General features: G+C 37.3%; 1 protein-coding gene across 15 annotated transcripts in view; it reads left to right on the forward strand.

Moving 5' to 3' along the window:
- Positions 1-21,372, forward strand: part of FHIT (fragile histidine triad diadenosine triphosphatase) — a 1,448,428-nt gene that overhangs the window by 652,227 nt on the left and 774,829 nt on the right. For all 15 annotated transcript variants that reach the window (XM_049715382.1, XM_049715384.1, XM_049715385.1 and 12 more), the window contains one exon: positions 17,916-18,036. In XM_049715382.1, coding sequence (XP_049571339.1) covers positions 17,916-18,036 — 121 coding nt within the window. The remainder of the gene's footprint in view (positions 1-17,915; positions 18,037-21,372) is intronic.

Below are 21,372 nucleotides of genomic sequence, written 5' to 3' on the forward strand. Positions count from 1 at the left end.
AGTTAACTGCACAAGTTTTCTGACTGTCTCTACATGGTGGGTGTGTGTGCGAGGTGAGGTGTTCTTGCTGGCTTCACATGTATAGAAATGCTGACCCTGAGTACTCTTTTCAGAAACGGCACCTCTGAGCTTTATAAAGCTGTGGAAAGAACATTCTTATCCCTGTGCCATAGTCATTTCTAGACAGTGTTCAGCATGGTGATCGTTGTGGATGAGGGAGTAGCTACATTGGACACAGATAGAGTGTCACACCTGGGTTAGGCCACTGCTTCTCACCTTTGATGCTGGTCTCCATCACCTTTCCTCAAACCCCACCGTAAGCCCTCATCTTGCCCTGCCCTTCTCCGAGTAGTGCTTGGGTAGCCAGTTTGTTTTACTGAGACAAGCTTTGAGGTCTTAGCTGATAGGTGACCTTGATCAAGTCATTTCACTTCTATGGGTTTTGTTTCCTAAATATCTACTGTATAGGCTGTTGGGGTTTAAATGAGCTAATGCAGGTCAAGGGCTAACATAGGCCCTGGCACACAGGAGGATTCAATCCATGCTCATTTGTTGTCATTGGTGCAAGTCTCCTGCTGCTGTTGAAGGCTAGGAAGTCCAGGAAGGAATGGATTTCAGGTCAGTCCTGTCTTCCTCCATTAACTACAAAGACCTCCCTGTCATGTTTCAGGGGGGACCAGCTCATTCTTCAAACTGTATCTTTCTGTCTCCTATGGATCTGGGCCTGTCCTTAGGTGCTCAGAAAACTGTATAGATGTCAATTAATATTCAGCACCTCTCGTGTTTGAGGCAACATGCTGGACACTGTGGGAGATGTCAAGGAAGGTTTGTATAAGACAGATCACCCAGATGATTGCTTTTTTCCTTTTTTTTTTTTTTTTTTTTGTGGTACGCGGGCCTCTCACTGTTGTGGCCTCTTCTGTTGCGGAGCACAGGCTCCGGACGCAGAGGCTCAGCGGCCATGGCTCACGGGCCCAGCCACTCCGTGGCATGTGGGATCCTCCCGGACCGGGGCACGAATCCGTGTCCCCTGCATCGGCAGGCGGACTCTCAACCACTGCTCCACCAGGGAAGCCCTCACCCAGATGATTGTAAGAGCCTCATTTTTCTTTTGAAGTCATGCGGAGATCAAGAGAAGTAAGAAAATGACCAATTAGTCTTCCCTTTTGAGAACTCTCAGCTCCAGTGAGCTCTTATACAAGTGAGGAGGAGGACAAGGAAGAATGAAACAGTACAGCCTTATTATAAGGGAGGCAATAGCCAGTATGTAAATGAGTACACCACGCAGGAAAGCTGCTTTGAGTCAGTGTGAATCATAAGACCAAAGTGAATGCACAATAGCCCCCCTGCGAACTCCAGCTCTCCTGAAGAAGCTTGCCTATAGAAAGAAACATCCCGCCTGGCCTGAACAATGGAGCCACGTGATGGGATTCAGGTGTGGATCTCAGTCTGCATGCTCGTTAGTGCTCGATGATGCTCCCCTGTAGGCAGTTGGAGCCTCATTACTGTTTGTAGGAGTAAGCTAATAATTAAGAGTTCTGAGATTCCAAATGGTGACAAATAGAATGAAGCAGTAATGAGATGGATGGGAATGGAGATCCCCTGATGAGTGCCGATCATGGTGAGGGACGAGGACATGAAAAAAGACACCATTGCCACTCCTAGAGATACTGAGAAATACCTGTTGGTCTGTGGCACAGGGAAATGGGAAGGCATTTATCAGGCACTAAAAAGTGAAGCTACCCTGGATGGAACCTTGGATAAGGCTGTGCTGCAAAATCCGTTCTGGAGGGAAGATGGGTTAAGACTTGGACTGACTTCAAATTCATGTTTTATATTTTGTGGTAGTGAAATATGCAGAAGTGGGAGTGGGGAGGAGCCCTGCTTCAAGATCCTGTGAGAATTTCTCTTGATTATCTGCTGCTGCAACAGGTCTGACGATGTTGGTTCTAATGAGAACCTAATATCGAGACTATAGTTTGACTTTTTGTGATTTCATTTAACCAACATCTTCTGAGGACTGGGAGAAGCCAGTTGGATGGGTGGTCTGGAGTGGCCTTGAGTTCAAGACCTTGAACTTAGATCTTACCATTAAATGAGCTTCCCATATGCTGTTGAACAGGATTGAAGGAAGATCCTTCATACAGTTCTGAACTTGTACCTTCACTGGATCATACAACCTGAGGTAGACTGTTAATAGGTTTTATCCTTCATGTAATTATCTTCTGAATAGCACAATTAGAAATTGCAGAATATGGTAGCACACTTAAAATAGAAGTACGTCCATCTATAAATTGCTAGTGACACGTAGCTATAATCGACACTGTAAGTAGCCTTACCATTCCATTTTTAGTGAAAACCTATGAGTGGCATCGCTTCACCACAAAAAATCAGGAATTCCACATTAGTTAAAAAAAATTGTTTTAAAAAGTAAAGAACCCTGGATGTCTCTTAACCTCTGAGAGGCCTGTGCCCTGATGAAGGGATGCTAACATGTGGTTCCAGCTTCTGGAAGATTGCGGTTGATAGGTTTACCATACCAGCCATTGGCACCAGTTCTGAGTTGATGTCATCACATGTCTATCCATGGAGATGAACTCTTAAAAATCTTTTATGGCTATGTAAAAACTACAGTATTAATGGGAATGCAGTAGAAAATGATTACTCCAGAAAGATACATGACATTAAGGTGATTTTTCAATCTGTAATTCTTTTTCTTAAGTATTATTTTAATATCATAACCTGTAAGTTCCCTTCTGCCATTGCTGTTCCTATGAAGATACAGTTTGGGTTACTTCTCCTGTTAAGATGAATCTCAGCTTGCATCAGACTGAGAAGTCATGCCATACTTTGTCCTTCAGTTGAGAAATCTTCCTTTTTATTCAGGCTTCTCTCTTTGCCACTCGAGCTGGCTATCTACAAGCACAGGCTGTTGATTTTCTAAATGGCTCTAGACCTCGATGCTGGTGTTAAAGACCTTCACCATCTGTATTTGCTTTGACAGGATACATTTTTTAAATGACATAAGTAATTTTAAATTTGATACATTTTTGTACGCATGGTACTGTGTTTAATACTCAAGGTCAAGTTGAAATGTAAAACACATAGAAGTCACTCATTCATTCCCTATATCTTTCTCTACTTGATGAAAGGAACTTTAGGAGCAATTTTTTTTTTTTTTTTTTTTTAAAGGTGGGCTCTTTTTGAAGAGCATCCCTCCAGTGGATCAGTGGGAGAAGGGGGCTGGCAATTCACATTACACAAGGGTATTTGAAAAAATTCCCTTCAAATAGCTTCTCCAGTGCCTAGTCATAGTAGAAAGTAAAAGTATGCAGAAAAGGTAGTAGAATTGATTCTAAACCCATTTTCTCAGAGGAAAATCATTCTTAATTTTTAAATTTTCTATATGTAAATGTATACACAGAAATGATTTTAAAATAGTTTAATATGTATGCTCACTATTCTTTGAAAATAAATGACATATTTATGTAGCATGAATATAAAGCTCTATTATATCTATATAAATACAAGGTTATATATAATTATATAAATACAAGATTATACATGTTATAATTATATAAATATAAGGTTATGTATTTCATAAATACAAGGTTTTGTCTTCCTTATTTGTATTTCATTCTCTCATTGGATGAATTACCTACAAAGCCGATGTCATTATTGAGGGGTGGGTGGTGGCAAGAATGTAATAGGTCCAAAGAGCTCTGGGGCACTTCAGGGAGTAGGTGTAAATACTTGTCTGGAAATTGGCAATGAATGGGCAGGAATAAGGGGCTCTTGGCCCTCACTGCACATTAGAATTACCATGGGAACTCTGAAAAACAACAAAACTAAAAAAGACCCTGATGCCCAGGTCTCAGCCAGACCAATTAAAATGAAATATATGGGAGTGGGCTGTTGGTGAGTATGTTGAGAAATTGGAGCCTTAATTCATTGATGGTGGTCATGTAAAATGATGGAGTCACTAAAGAAAACAGTTTAGGCATTCCTTAAAAGTTAAAGAGTTTCCATAGGACCCAGAAATGCTACTCCTGAGTATATCCCCAAGAGAACTGAAAACATAGATCCACATAAAAACTTGTGCCTGAATGTTCATAGGAGCACTGTTCATAATAGCCAAAATGTAGAAACAACCCAAATGTCCATAAACTGATTAATAGATTAAAAAAATGTAGAATATACTTAAAATGGGATATTATTCAGTCTTTAAAAGGAATCAGCTACTGAAAAATGCTACATGGATGAGCCCTGAAAACATTATGCTAAGTGAACCAGACACAAAAGGGTACATACTATATGATTCTTTCTATATGAAATGTTTAGAATAGACAAATCCATAGAGACAAAATAGATTAATGTTTTCCAGGGGCTGCAGGGAGGGGTAAACGTGGATCAACTACCTGGAGTTTCTTTTGGGGGTAATGAAAATATTCAGAAATTAGATAGTAGTGATACTTGCACAACTTTGTGAATGTACTGAAAACCACTGGATTATACGCTTTAAAATGGTAAACTTTATGGTATAGGAATTGTATCTGAAGTTTAAAAAAATCTTAGGAAAGGAAACTTGAGCACGAGGACCTTTTGTAAGCTCCTGAGATGATTTTAATGTACAATAATAAATACCTTTTTTTTTTTAAATTGAAATTTGAAAACTGAACACACTGTAGCTTAAATCTTCTTCATCATGAGCTTCTCATCGCTCACTGACTGCAGCACCAATCAAGGCCCTGCATGATCTGGTCCCTGCCTACCTTTCAAACCCATCTCCTCACTTCTTTGTCTTGCTTTTTATTCTCAGACTCCACCATCCCACTGTTCCTTCCATTCCTCTAAGACCTTAAGCTCCTTCTTGTGTTGCCATTTGCTGTTTCCTCCACCGGGAACCTTCTGTCCGCAGATACTCAGATATAGTGGGCTCTTCCTCATTCAAATCCCAGATCAAATGTTAGGTTCCCTTTCCATTGACATTAAACCAGCCACTTGCACCTTGTTCAGGTCACTACCTGTTTTTGCTCCCTGATTATTTCCTTCACAATCAGAAATGTTTTTGCTTGCTGACTGGTTTGTGGTCTCCACCACTTACCATTCCTTCTTACCCTGCCCCTAGAATGCTCCGTGAGTGTAGGGGCTGGTACTTTCACCCCTAGAATAGTACCTAGAATATTACAAGTACATAATATTTGTTGAATGAATAAATAAGTGATCAGAGTTTAAGGAGCAACCATTTCAAGGAAAGATTATTTCAGTGTAATCAATCCCTGAAAATCTTTGTTGGAGAAGGGGAAGGAACCAGTGAGAGTAAGATTAGAGATGCTACATAAGCACATGTTGGAAAACAAAGTGATGGGAGGGGAGCAGAGTAGTTGATGAAGTGAGATCTTGAAGAAGTAGTTTGCATTTTCAAATACCTGTGTGTTTCCTGTTTATAAATAGTTGAGCTTCAGTATTTTTTTTTTGACTTGTTAAAAATTGAAAAATTTCTTCAGTGACACCATGGGTTGATGACTTAATACACTTTACTAAAATTTGGGTTTTTTTCTTTGTATAAAAATGTTACAGGTACACTTTGGTTTGCTTGAATTCTGAGACACTTTAAGCTGTCTTCTCCTTTTGTTCTTGTTATCTTCCTGTGGGGTATTCTTAGGCTGTCTTTTGTGGAATTTTCATGTGTGCCTGTAAGCTTAGAATGTTTTATAAATTATCTAAACCTGAATATATGTCTCCAGCTATCCATTTATGTACATTGATTGTTTTCCAAGTCATCAATAAAATTTGTTTGAGAGCCTGGCCAGCTGAAAGCGTCAGTTAGATGACAAGTAATTTTTCCTGTTGTTAGTCTTGGGATCCATTAGCCAGCAGCTTTCAAATGTATTTACTTTTTTGGTTAACATTTGGTTGTCCTGTTTTTAAATGAAGTGAATTGAAATAAAAACATATTTACTCATCAGTAGAAGTGTCTAGAGTTACTTGCAGTATGGCTTCTTCTGACCCCCAAAAAGGATTGGTCATGCTTTCTAGGGTTGGCTTAGAGTTCTGCTATTTGCTGAGTCATGTCAGGATATAAAAATGACAGATTATTTTTAAAGTAAGTCCTATCACTCCCAGCCATAATGGAATAACATGTTTATTTTTCAAGGTAAAAAATATATATACAAGTTTTTCATTCTTTAAACCAGAAGAACATTATTTCCTTTTCATCATGTCTGGCTCCTTGGTTGCCTAGGAGATGTCAGTTTTCATGATTGCTAAAGCAGATTGCTTTAGCTAGGATAGTTAGAAGAAGTAATTTCTCACTATATCATATTCCTAAATAATAACAAATTTTTGTTAGTGATTTGGAGAATCAGAATGCCCAGTGCTGACAAAATTATGGGGAAATGGCCCTTCTCCCTGTACTACTACCAAATGTAAATTTGTGGAAGCATTTCCTGAGAGATATTCGGCAGTACATATCAATAGCCTTGAAGAGTCAGTATCCTTTGAACACAGTGATTCTCAAATCTAGGAATTGATACATGAGAAGTAAAGAGTTGCATAAATGTCGATGTATGAAGGACCTTCCTCATAGGATTTTTAGGAGGATTATGAAGAAATTGCTTAGAATGAGGTAAGTAGGGAGTAACTGTTAGCTGTTACGTCTATTTAATCAGATATTGCTCTGTCTCTAGAATAGAGAGGTTGACAATCATCTAATGGTAGTGTAGTGCCAAAATGTGTTTTTTTAAAAAATTTTGCTTAACTAAAAATTATATGCCATTTATATGAAAAGCACTATTCCAAGCAACTTGCCATTAACTTGCTTACTAGTTGACAAATCACAACTGTTTACTGAATAAAATTGGCCTTTACTTTTTGCCAGGGTAAAATACTAACAACAATACGATGACTGGCATTTATCGTATACTTATTAAATGCTTTACGTGTGTCCTTGGGAAGTGTTATTGTTATCTCCATCTCACAGACTGACCCTTGAGCTGTATTCTTTATTATTTTTTTAAATTAATTTTTATTGGAGTATAGTTGCTTTACAATGTTGTGTTAGTTTCTGCTATACAGCAAAGTGAATCAGTCATACGTATACATATATTCCCTCTTTTTTGTATTTCCTTCCCATTTAGGTCACACAGAGCACCGAGTAGAGTTCCCTGTACTTTGAGCTGTGTTCTTAACCTCATCACCCTAGAGGTTCTGCGAGAGAGTTGGGCTAAGGATGGAGAATTCTATTCAAAAATCTGTTGTTTTAGAAAGCTCCCAAGATAATTTCAATAAACCTAGCTTTGGAACTAGTGCTTGGGGGAAGTACTTATCAAACTTTAATGTGCATATAACACAACTGGGAAGCTTGTTAAAATACAGATTGAGGCAGTAGATTTGGAGTGGAGCCTGGGAATATGCATTTCAAACAACTCTCAGGTAAAGCAGAGGTGGTTGACAAGCAGACCACACTTCGAGTAGCCAGCCTGCTATGTGGCTTGTGAAAATATTCAGACTTTTCACTTGTCGCAAAGAAATCCTTCACTGTAGGGAAAGGTAATCATGGGATAGTGGTCTGGTGGTTAGGATTTCACATCCTCAAGAGCATGGCCTGTTTTGCTGCAGTCCTGAGTTTCTCAAACTTGAGTTGTTGGGTTTTGAAGATTAACATTCGCAAAAAGGAGTTTATATTTTGCGTTTCCATTTAGTGAAATAATATGAAAATAACAAACAGGCATATATTTTGGATCACCAGTTGACTGTCTTAGAGTATTGCCATGTGGTTTTGGCACCAAGGAATCCCCTAAAGTGACAATTAACTTTAATTCATCATTTCTGAAGGTGGGGTTCCTGAGGTCCTAAATTCCCAAGTTTGAGAAATTCTTAAATAGTCTCCTGTATAAATAGTATCCTCTAAAGGAGACCTTCTAAGGGTCAGAGTGACTTTGACTAAGCCATTTGACTTGCTAGACTTAGCATCTCTAAAATGAGAGGACTAGGTCTAAGTCATCTTTTTGGTCCTTTTCTGCTCAAAAATTCTAGGGTTGACTTTTCTTTTTCTTATTTTTTTTTGTTTGTTTTTAATGAAGTACAGTTGATTTACAGTGTTGTGCAGTCTCTGCCGTACAGCAAAGTGACTCAGTTATACACATATGTTCTTTTTTTACTATTCTTTTCCATGATGGTTTATCACAGGATATTGAATATAGTTCACTGTGCTATACAGTAGGACCTTGTTGTTTATCCATCCTATATATAATAGTTTACATCTGCTAATCCCAAACTCCCAATCCATCTCTCTCTCAACCCCCTCCCCCTTGGTTCTCTATGCCTGTGAGTCTGTTTCTGTTTTGTAGATGGGTTCATTTGTGCCATATTTTAGATTCCACATATAAGTGATATCATATGGTATTTGTCTTTCTCTTTCTGACTTACTTCACTTAGTATGAGAATCTCTAGTTGCATCCTAGGGTTGACTTTTCTTTTTTGAGACAACGTTAGGAGAGTATGGCACTTATCTTAGTTGGACATTAACATAACATTTGCAGGCATATCAGGAAGAAACCTGATCTACTTGGAAGTGAGCCGTTGTTATCTACTGTTGTTACTGGGGGAAATTCCACATTCTGGGACATTTTCTTTTGTGGCTGTTGAACCTTTTTCCACTGCAAGTTAGGTTGCCTATCTAGCCCTATCAAAAAATGGCCAATCAAATTCACCAACTCACAAAATTAAGTGTGAATAGTAGAGACCTTTTCATTACTTATAGAAGGTAGAGAGGTCAAGAGAAGGTACAGATAACTTTTGTAGCTGAAAAGATGGAAAATGGAGACTCATTAAATACCCGGAAGTCACATATTTTTAGTTCAAAACAAGTTGTTACTAAGGAATACAAATTTAAAAATTAATTGGCTAAAAACATGACTTTTGTTTTCATTAATATACTCTGTCATTGTCTATATAGAGACTCATGCAGGCCTCAGTCACTGTTTCTGGAATGAGCCTAGTCCCTTCTATGTCTGTCTTAGCTAAGGCCCACTAATAAGACCAAGGCCCTAAACCTTAGACTGAGGTCCCAAACTCAGTACTTTGTTCTCTGGATGCCAGAAGCCATCATCTTCACATTTATTAAGAAACAGATCCCAGGAGATGATTTTCCCCTGAGAATCCCACAGAATATTGGTACATCCAGCCTTCTTGTTTGGTTAAAAAAGAAATCAGCAATTTTACTTTAGCTTAAAATAAAATTGCTTTCTGCAGTTTTCATGTGAGAGGAAACTATTTAATATTTATCTCAGCCTTGCAGACAGTTTCCGATCCTGGAGTTGCAGGAATCTTCCCATCACACAATATTGGCCCTTATACTTCTCTCTACCTTTGTTCCGTTTATAGTTCCTGGAGTATTTTTTTCTCCACTGAAATTAAAACTTGAGGAAGCATGTCTGCTAGCAGCACAAGTGGGCAGAATTTTACCACAATTAAAGAAGAGGCAGAATTGGATTTGAGCAAGGAAATATTAAAATATTACCATTTTGGGCTGCCTATGTCATGTGACAGACAGTGAGATTTGCATCATATACTCTCAACCATTTTTTAAATTTTTATTTTATTGAAGTATAGGTAATTTACAATGTTGTGTTAGTTTCAAGTATACAGCAAAATGATTCAGTTTTATATATATAGGGTTGGCTAAAACGTTCATTCGGGTTTTTCACAACATCTTAGGGAAAAACCTGAATGAAGTTTTTGGCCAACCCAATATATACATATATATATATACGTGTGTGTATATATATGTATATGTGTATGTATGTGTATATATATACACATGCACACACACATATACAAAAAAATATGTATGTATTCTTTATCAGATTCTTTTCCATTATAGGTTATTACAAGATAATGAGTAAAGTTTCCTGTGCTATACAGTATCTGTCATCCATTAGTTTCAGGTGAGATATCTGAGGGTGAGAAGTTCAGTGAATTGCTGAGGATCAGGGATTGATAGAACCAAGACTCAAGTGCGTGTGCTTTGAATACTCATTCCACCTCTTCATGCTTTCTCTCGACAAAGGGTAGTTTGTGAGTTGTGTAGGCATACCAAAAGGGAAGGAACAGTGAAGAGGGCAGTTAACATTTCAAATTGTTGGCAGGCTGAACTCATGAGAGGAAATGCACTAGAAATAAATGAGCTCATTGGCAAGAGTAATGCCTGAGAAGGAGGGAAGTGAGAGACAGGGTAGCCTCGAGTAGAGTCATAATTAAGCCTAATATGTAACACTAGGAACCAGCATTGTGGATAGCTTATATTCATGCTGATATTCATCAGCAGTCAGATGGATTGAGGTTGTCTCCCAAAGGTGTCAGGAAGAAAAAAAATATGAGAAGACTGAAGAAAGACTTGAGAGGGAGAAGGAAGAGAAGGGTTAGATATGTCGGAGAGGGAAAAATTTGCCCCTCTACCCCTCTTGAATTCTGGTGGCCAGACTAATGACAAAATTGATAACGAGAGAGATTAACAGGAGAAAAAGAAACAAATTTTAGTTCATGTGCATGGTGGTCTAGGACCTAAGAAGTGGCCAGGGCAGGCAGCTTTTATACTTTTTAGACAAAGAAACAATAAATTTGTGAGGAACTGAAAGGACAAAGAAACAAGTTTTGGATGTTCAGTCAGTGAAGAATCTAAACAGAGTTTGGGCTCCGGGTAGTAAATTAAAGAAGTAACAAGGTTTGTTTATACAGGCTTCTTGGCCTGAATTCCCTGTCTCTGGAGATGAGGGTGTTCTTGTACCTCTCGATGCCAGCAAAGCACCTTTCATAAGGGAGATTTATTTCCTGCTTTCATGGAGACAGAAAGGAGGGTTAGAGTGTCCCACTTGCATTGGCCATTTCTTAAGTAGCTTTAATACAAAATAATCCGTATGTCACTGAGGCACATTTTGGGGTGGCCTTCCAGAACCCCAGCAGATAGAATCCCTGGAAGGCAGAGAAATAAACTGAGGTCAGGGAATATTTGAAAAAAATAATGACCAAGAATATAAAGAATCCCCTGAAAACTGAAGACCTTATATGGAAAAGGTTAATAGACATCCAAACAGTAGGAATCAGGAAAGTTTTCTGTAATGGGTTGAATAATATCTCTGCTAAAAGGAACCTCAGAACTTAACCTTATTGGAAAATAAGATCTTTGCAGATATAATTAGTAAAGATTAAGTTATACTGGATTGGAGGGGGTCCTAAATCCAGTGACTTGTGTCTTTGTAAGAAGAGGACACACAGAGAAGACAGCAATGACAACTTTAGTTTCTAGGAATATTATAGGGTAGATAATTGGAAAATTGTCCACTAAAAAAAATTTTGAAAATGCTATATAAAATATACAAATATTCACTCAAAGGCATAGTTGAGCTTTGCAAAAAAGGTGCAGGGTGGGAGGCAAAAACCAAAGAGGGAGCTAAAATTCATAAGGGGAAGTAGTCCATAGCCCATTGCTGCCTGGTGTAAGGGGATGTCTGTGGACCTTTGAAAATAAGATAAATGAAAAATATCACTGGAGTGAGCAGTGGCCAAAAAACAAAACCAGCATATCAATAACTATTTGAAATTATAACACTATATTATTTTAAAAGATCAGAAATTGGACAAGGGGAAGGTGGAGGATGAGATCTGAGAGATCCAAGGTGGTAAGTAGATGCTAAGGACAGAGATAGGGATCTACTTTTAGATATTGACAGGGAAATTGAGCGTTAGTATGGATTGTAATAAGATAATAACCACTACTGAAACAAAATAGAATGTTTTATTTTTGTACAGTAGGAAAAAACTTGATCTACCTGGAAGGTAGGAAGGAGAAAAAAGTGGAACAAAAAGATGAAGTAGTATGGAGGTTAAACTAATCAAGACAGATTGTCCAATGGATAGAAAGCTAAACGCTATAATGTTTATAAAAAATTTTTAAAAGGACACAGATTGAAGATAAGGGGATGGAAAAATTTACTGTTGTAAAATACAAAATGAAAAAGGAACAATAGATCAAGGGAATAAAATAAGCAGGGACCTATGCACGTGCCATAATATAGTAAGCAGTAATTTCTGGCATTTGACATTGATTAAGCAATTGCAGTTAGAAATCTAACGCAGTGTTTTCAGAAACTGATGAAACAATTAAGACAAAAAGTAAGCAGAGGAAGATTTGGATGACAAACAGTGAATTTGCTCTACCACGTATGTAGAACTGCTTAGTCAACAAATGCAGCATATATTTTGTAGGGCATGTGGATTAGGCCCATGCTTCAACTTTTAATGCACCAGGAAGGAAGCCTCAAATTCTAATAAATCAACACTGTCGAGGTTCTATTCTCTAACTATAGTGCTTTAAAATCACTCATTATTAATAGAAAGATAGCAAATGCATTCCGTACGTTGGAAATGAAAAGACATACTATGAAATAACCCTCAGGTTAAATAGGAAATGATAACAAGAATAGCACAGTTTTAAAGCTGAGTGATAATAAAAGCACAATAGTTCACAATTTGAGAGAGATAGCTAATGGAGTACTTTGATGGCAATATATAGCTTTTGTTACAGAAGAGAGAACTAGAAAGTCTGCAACTCCACAAGCTCAATGTTTGACTCAAGTAATTAGAAAAACTGCAACATGGTAAATCTTAAGAAATAAGGAAGGAAAAAAAAAGGGGGACACAAATATAAACACAGAAAATAAGGAACAAAATAGAGAAAATTAATAAAAACAAAGAACCAAAAAATGGTCCTTTGAAAAATTTCATAGGCTAGATATAATAATCTGTTAAAAAATATATAAATTTTTACCAATACAGATGAACACAAGTGAAAAGGATATATGGCTAAAAAATTAATGCAAGAAAACACTTAACAACCATTAAATAAATTGTAATGATAATCAAAACTACACATCCCTGAAATATAAAAAGAGGCCCAGACAGTTTGACAAGCAAGTTCTATTTAATTCTCAAGGAACAGAAAATCCTGTTCGTAAAACTTCTTATAGAACAAAGAAAGAAGCCAAGCCATTAAGTTTAATTTTGAAAACAAAAAACAGGTAAAAAATATTGGCCAACTTGACTCATGACATTGAAAAACACAAAGGATTCAAATTTAGCAAGTTATTAAAAAATAGTACATTGTGACTAAGTTGAATTAATCATAAAAGTGAAAGGATGTTACACTGTTTAAAAAAATCTTTCACTGTAATTTACCACATTAATGGCAAAGAATGAGAGATTGGGTGATCAATGGTAAAGAAAAAGCATTTAATAAAGTTAAGGTTTTTTTTTTTCCAGATGAAATCAACTCTTTTGAGCAAACTTGAAATAGGGAATTTTTTAGCTTTTTAAAGGCTTTCTCCTAAAAACCTATTGCAGATGTCATTTTTAATGGAGAAAACAAAACTTGAAACTCATTCCTGTTAAGATTGGGAGCAAGACAAGAATGCCTGTGTTGCTTCTACTTACCAACGTATTACCAGATACCTGACAAATACAAGTAGGATAAGTGAAATGAAATATATAATTATTATTTCTAAGTAAAATAATTTATATAGAAAACCAAAGAGAATCAGCTGAAACTATTAACAGCAATAAAAGAGTTCAGCTAGGTTGCCAGCTTATAAGAACAACATAAAAAAATCAATAGCTTTTGTCTGTATTGGGAGTAACCAATTACAAATTATGATGATGATAGGATACCATTTACAATACTGACATAAACTAAAAGCTATCTAGGAATAAATCTAAGAAAGAATTCATAAAACATATAAGGGAAATTTAAAACCCTATTACAAGAGTTTTATTTTAGTATTATAGAGCATAAATGTAGCATTTATAAATGGATTGGTTGAATATTGTGAAGATGTCATATTTAGCCCATTAAAATTTAAATTCAGTGCAATTCTAATCAATGCCTGAGCAAGAGTCTTTTTGAAGGGGTGCAGTTGAATCTAAAATTTATTTGAGAGAATAAATAAAGAAGCACCTTCTCTTTACAAAGCATGAACATTATACAACAGGAGTTGGCAAACTATAGTCCACAAACCAAATCCAGGCTGCTGCCTCTTCTTACAAATAAAGTTTTATTGGGACATAGCCACATCCATTCCTTTATTTATTGTCTATGGTTGCTTTCATACTTCCATGATAGGGTTGAGTAGTTACAACAGACTGAATCTGACCCTTTAGAGAAAAAAAATTGCCCCCCCTTGTTCTCCAGCATCTAGCACAGAAACAGAATATAATAAAGTCCAGACTCACCCCTGTGTACATATGGGAACTCAGTGTTATCATTCACCCCTGTGTACATATGGGAACTCAGTGTTATCATTCCCAGCAATTGGTGCTAGGAAATTTGGCTCACAAAAGGAGAAAAATGAAACCATTTCTGTACTTCATACCATAAACAAAGCTCCAAGTAGATTAAATACCTAACTGTTAAGAATGAAAATATTTATAAAGCTGATAGATGAAAATTTAAGAATACTTTTTTTTTTTTTTTTTGGCGGTACGCGGGCCTCTCACTGTTGTGGCCTCTCCCGTTGCGGAGCACAGGCTCCAGACGCACAGGCTCCGGACGCGCAGGCTCAGCGGCCATGGCTCACGGGCCCAGCCGCTCCGCAGCATGTGGGATCTTCCCGGACCGGGGCACAAACCCGCGTCCCCTGCATTGGCAGGTGGACTCTCAACCACTGCGCCACCAGGGAAGCCCAAGAATACATTTTTGTAACCTTATGGTAGAGAAGTGTTTGTTTCACAATATTCACAGAGAAGAAACCATAAAAAAAATTGAATACGTCAAGATGAATGCTTTTTGTCCAATGGAGTGTACGATAGAAAAACAGATGGTGAAAATACAACTGTCATGTTTAATAGACCAAGATCAATATTTAAATATATAAGGGACTCCAGAAAAATCCAAAAATAGGAGGGAAGAAACCAATACAAAAGAGGGCAAAGTACGAATTGGCGATTCATAGAAGGAGAAACATGCACATACACATATCACATTGGAGACAAGCTAATTAAAAATAAAAGATGCCTTTTGCCTATCAATAAACCTTGGAAATCAGATACTGCCAAGTGTTGGCAAAGATGTGGGAAAATAGAAATCTGCATATATTGCTTCAAGGATTGCAAAATGGTGCATATTTTAAAAAATTTAAGTATGTATCAATACCTAAGCTAAAACCCAATAAGAGGACTCTAGCTTAGACACCCAGGGAAATACATGTAAGTATGGTCATTAGTGTTATTTGTGGTGAAAGACTGGAGAAAGCTAGTTCTTCAGTACTAAAAGAATGGACAAGAAAAATGACAGTGGAATGCAGTGAGAGAATAAGCAGTGAGAAAGAGTAAATTACATCTGTTTATAACAACATGAATGAGTCTGTAAAACAGTGTTGAGAGAAAAAGGCAGAATGAGTTTTAAAGCACGATACAACTTCTGTACAAATTTAAAAAGTACGTACAAGAGCCCTATATATGTTTGATGTATAAAATATTTATAAAACTGCTGTGAAGCTTATAAATACATTAATTATATTTAAAAAAATGAAGCCCTGTCGTGGGAGAGGAAGGAACGAGTTTGGGCATAGAGGAAGAAATGAAAATGATGATAAGAAAAATGAAATCTAGAAGAGAGCCTTTCATGGACTCATAATAGTAGCTCATCAGCTAGAGCCTATGCTTAAGCCAACTCTGTACAATTATCCATTAGAGGAAACAAACTCCAGGGGCATATAATCCTTCCAGCACTGTTAGATCCAGGTGCTCAAACAGTGCGGTCAGGTATGGGTCTCTGTGTATCTTGGCTTTCCTAGCCTCCATGTTGGCTCTAATATCAGACAGCCTCTTGTTGGTGTATCCTCTAGCTCTTCCAGGTTCATGTCCTACCAGTTTGGCATCTTAGAAGAAAGAAAGCCCTTTCCCCATAGTATCAGCAGTAATCCTTCCATGGATATCCTTCCTTTGATTGGCTCGTTTTTTTGTCCTGTGTCCACTCCTGAATCACTCATGTGACAAAAGACTACTGATGCCTGGGTCACTTTCCCATCCCTAGAACCAGGCAGTAGGAGTGGCCCAACATATGGAATATGGTGGGGTATTACCCATAGAAAAATTAGGGTGGTATGGCCAAAACTACAGAAATTGGATGCTGGGCAGGCAAAAAAAAAAACCCCAAAAAAACCCCACACAGATAGCTTTAGGGCACTTGAATCAATGCTGTTTGTAGGATGATTGAAATGAATTGCATGTTTATTCTAGAAAAACTGGAGGGAATAAATAAAGGTTAAATTCAGATATCTAAAGCACTTTCACTTGCATGATACTTGTTTCATATAACCCTCAAGGCATAAATCCATCACAAAAAGATGGACTTAGTATGGAGGGCAACCTATAACTGCTGGAGCTGATAATCTTGGAAGGAATGGATAGTGAATGTCCTGTCACTGAGTATGTTCAAGCGTGGGCTAACAAGCTACCAGGCGAAGATTCTGCAAGAAAGGATTGGGAGAATAGTTGGGTTTGATCAGTGGTTCTGAATCATCCAGGCAGATTAAAGCATAGATTTCTGGGCCCTTCTCCCAGAGTTTCTGGTTTGATAGGTTTGGAGTAGGACTCAAGAATTTGCCTTTCTGATTTCCCCAGGTGATGTTGATGCTACTGCTCCAGGGAACACACCTTGAAAACCACTGGGTTAGATGATTTTCAACGTCCTTACTGACCTTTCTTTTTTGTGAGATGGTTGTAATTGTTCTAGAAACCAGTTTTTGTGTCACTGAGGCAAAACTTCCATACTATTCCTTTGTACCTGAAATGTGTTAAGTTCCGGCTATTTGAGTGCTTCTAAAGTAGATGAATTTTGCATAGCCCTCTATCTTTTGGGTCACTGAGAATATTAGCATCATTAAACAATTGCACATTTATTGGTATGCTTTATAAAATGGTTCTCCATTTTCTGATGTCATCCTTTTTGTAGTCTTATTTCTATTTTCCCATGAGGGGTTCAGTTTTCATCAGTTTTGTAGTAGGATGGTTCCTGAATTAGAAAAATGAAGTGATTTCCCAAGGAAGGTGCGTTTTAGTCATTCAGAAAGTAACTTTGTCATGTATAGGCACTGACTGATGGAAAATCATTCCTTGGTACCCTAGATGCCAAGTGTCAAATCTTGCTTTCCCCTGTCTTCTCCCCACTACCCCAACCCATGGCTTTCTCCAGAAAAGAGGATATGCAACATTTCACATACCTTGCTGCATAATACGTCTGCATCAACCAGGAATTGTTTTCATCTTGAACTCTATTTTGTCCCTTCTTTTTCCTCAATTTTTTTCGCTTTAAGTTTTGAAATTTTACTGTAGTTCTCTGGGAGTACCCCACATGCTTTTGTAATTATACACAAGGTCAAACAGTGTTTATACTTTTTCTAAATTGCTTTTGTATAAACAAAGATAAAACCATTTGAGAAAAGGGAGTCCCCACAGGTACCTATTTAAGAATGAGAAGGTTTATAGTCAATGCTTAACCATAAAAATTTTCAGCTTAGTGAAGATGATGAAACAGATGGTTAAAAATAGTACCTGACAGATTGGACCTAGTGGATTTGGGTTAAGGTGGCTCCCCGAAGTGCAGAGGGGTTTAAGAAGACACATACAAGTTTTTGCTTGAAAACTGTAAATCCAACTAGCATAGAGAGAGTGGAATATTTTAGGAGGACTTACCCAGAATGCATCTTAGTGGACATTAAATGGGGAACAGCTTTAATGATGTCTTCTTTACAACTAAGAATCTGTAGTAATGGACTTTGTGTTCTTTAAAGTGGTGTATGAGCTGAGTTTCTCAACTGAATTTTATAAATGTCCATTTTCTACATCATCTTCTCTTCCAGAATTCAAACCGTGAGGAAATGTCATTCAGATTCGGCCAACATCTCATCAAGCCCTCTGTGGTGTTTCTCAAAACAGAACTGTCCTTCGCCCTGGTGAACAGGAAACCTGTGGTACCTGGACGTATCCTTTTTTTTAAAGAGAAAAATTAGAAAGCCTCTGATTCTAACAGACCAAGTAAATACAGGATTGACCTCGAGGATCTGTCCGAAAAGCTAAGCAAGGATCGTCCCCGCTCCCGCTTTGGAGGAACCAGGTAAGATGTTATTCACATTTATTCTGAATCCAGTTGGTGGCACCAGTAATATGCTTGATCACTGTTGCAGAACTTCTGAAAAGAGTTGCTTAGCAACCGTGGCTTTGGAGGTGATTTTTTGCTTGACCTTTTCACTATGGTAGCTGTGTAAATAAATAGGTGCTTCTAAAATGGACCCAATGAATATCCTGAGCACTTTGTTTTCAGTTATCAATTGGGAATTTTAATAGTAAGATAGAGATTGGGTGGCCCTCTTGTGATGTGGAAGTAAAGTTATGTGAAGATTATGTGAAGATTTGAGACTGACTTGGTTTGTTTACCTCTTGGAGATCATTCAAGCTATGAATTTTAATTAAATTCAAACACATAAGTATACTTACAAAATATTTTTTTCATGTTAGGGTCTGAGATGGCATTTTGTCTTGGAAAACATCCCAGCTTCTAGATTATTGCCCAGTGTCATTGGTGGTAGTGTATTTTATTTCCATCTGACCATCAGTTTCAGTAGAAGCTTCATTCTTTGCAGTGGGAGAAGCAGGATTTGGTGAAATGCTCTGGAGAGTTAATTTTATGTTACTGAAGTTATCCCTCGTGACTGTATGCATATGACATTTGTATTGACTCCTCAGAATTTTTTTTTCTCTTTCCCCCCTAATTTAATTTACTATGCAGAGGGCAACAAAGTATAAAATTTCATATTCGAAGATAATGATCATGTCCACATTGAGGCATGATTCTACTTTGAAATAGATTTCTCAGTTATTCTGAATCTACAAATGTGTCAAAATTTTTTCCAGTGTAAGTTATATTTTTTCCAATGGGATTTTTCAAAATGCTTGAAAACTTTATGAATAATCTTCTTTCTTGGCCATGTAACTATTGTACACTGAAAAAAATACAGCTAACAAAACATGCACCAAAAGGTAACTGTGATTTCTGTGGTAGACTCTCAAATTCCTTGAATGGAAATTTTAACCTAAATTTTGTAAATCTACAAAACTAATGATGATAGCAATAAACTAGTAAATAATATATACATTTTTCTTGATAATACTTAACTCTTAAGTTTATAAAAATATTTAAAATTATAAGTATACAAGATTAGAAAACTACATTCTTCTGTTTATTGAAGTAAAAAAACTAGAATGATTTAGAAAGGATAAAAAAACAATTTTTAAGTTGTATACCAATTTTATATTGAGTTTTTCTAAAAGACCTTGAAGTTCTTGAAATAACAATAATTTTATTTTCTCATTTGATATTGTTGCAAGTTTGTGGTTGCCTTTTTCCTTTGAGGAATATTTTTTTAAGCAAAATGTCTGAGAATTCCAGTGTTGAAAGAATATTGTTTAAATGCCATCTCTCGTTGGGTGCCATTTTTAATTGACTTTTGTCGGAGAACTGAGGGAACTTGGGATGAAAATGTGAATTGAGATGAACAAATCTTAATGCCTTGGACTGAAAGAATATGAAGTTGCAGAGTTGCACTTTAAAAAAAATGGTTAATAATGGATTGTGATTTTTTAACTTGTTTCTTGATAGTAAGAAACTTCATTTTTCACGGTCTTTTTAACCAACTCTGAAAGTGTGGTGCATAGATGGGTCATATATGTGTTTGAACTCAAAGTTGAGGTGTCTACTTCAAGGAAAATGTTCATAGTGAACAGTTAGTGAATAACGACTAGTTTTGTTTCAGACGGCACTGGGATTGTCATTTTGGAAATGAGTCCTGGTCAGTATCCATCTCTTGAGTAAATGTCAAGGACAGGGGAACATTGTATTAAAATTAACAAACCTCAGTGTGTTTGGAAGGTAGCAAGAAGGACCCGGCCCTTTCTGGGGATGAGAGCAGTGAGAACTGGAACTTTTTTGTAATCAGTATACTCTGTAAAGCTGTTTTACATCTACAGTGTTTAAAGTGGTTTCAGGGCATGACCCAGCAATCCCACTCCTGGGCATATACCCAGAGAAAACCATAATTCAAATAGACACATGCACCCGAATATTCATTGCAGCACTATTTACAATAGGCAAGTCATGGAAGCAACCTAAATGCCCATCGACAGATGAATGGATAAAGATGTGGTACCTATATACAATGGAATATTAGCCATAAAAAGGAATGAAACTGGGTCATTTGTAGAGATGTGGATGGACCTAGAGACTGTCATACAGAGTGAAATAAGTCAGAAAGAGAAAAACAAATATCATTTATTAATGCGTATATGTGGAACCTAGAAAACAGTACAGATGAACCGGTTTACAAGGCAGAAATAGAGACACAGATGTAGAGAACAAACGTATGGACACCAAGGTGCGGAAGCAGGGGGCAGGGTGGTGGGATGAACTGGGAGATTGGGATTGACATATATACACTAATATGTATAAAATAGATAACTAATAAGAACCTGCTGTATAAAAAATAAAATAAAAAAAGTGGTTTCAGGGCCAGTGGATAATGGATTCAGGCAATCCTTTTTATATGATGATTCTGAAACTTTATATTTTACTTTACCTTGGTACTCTGTTAGGTGACACCTGTGAGAAGAATCTTAATAAGTTACTCATTTGCTTGCAGAAAGCGATATTCTTTTGTCCCGAGATTTGGGAATTGAAGCTGTGGATGGCTCTGCCCACTAATGTTTCATAAAATAAATGGGGAGATGGCTGCAGTGGGCTTTAATCCCCGAGTGCTCTAACCCTACCTGCCCTAGGTAAGCCCCTTGCTGTGGGTCTTCTAGGTCATCTAGCTTCTTGTACCATCTCTACCCCTGGACTTCCCCAGCCCAGCCTACACCTCACTCTAAACCACAGCTCCGATGCTACCACTCTCCTGTTCTTTTGCAAACAAACCACTGATGAATATAATGAATCTCCTTTTATTTGAGGATAAAGTCCAAATTCCTTAGCATCCTTTTAAAAGATTTTCATTATCTTGACTCAACCTCCCCACTTTCCAACTATTTCCTTAAACAAATGTTGTATTTCCCTTGTTTTTTCCCCCATCCTTTACCCTGCCTCTCTCTTCACCTTGAGATCCTTCCCATCCTTTTCATTTCAGCTAAAGTGCATCGATACCTGTTCTGCCCTCTTAGGAAAAAAATATTCCATCCTTTGTGTGACACTTGGTTCCTTATTGTCATGTTGATTCATTCAACAGTTTATTACTGAGCTACTCTGTTCCAGGCATCATGCCAAACACT

Source organism: Orcinus orca, chromosome 10 (assembly GCF_937001465.1).
Source record: "Orcinus orca chromosome 10, mOrcOrc1.1, whole genome shotgun sequence".
NCBI classification, from domain to species: Eukaryota; Metazoa; Chordata; class Mammalia; order Artiodactyla; family Delphinidae; genus Orcinus; species Orcinus orca.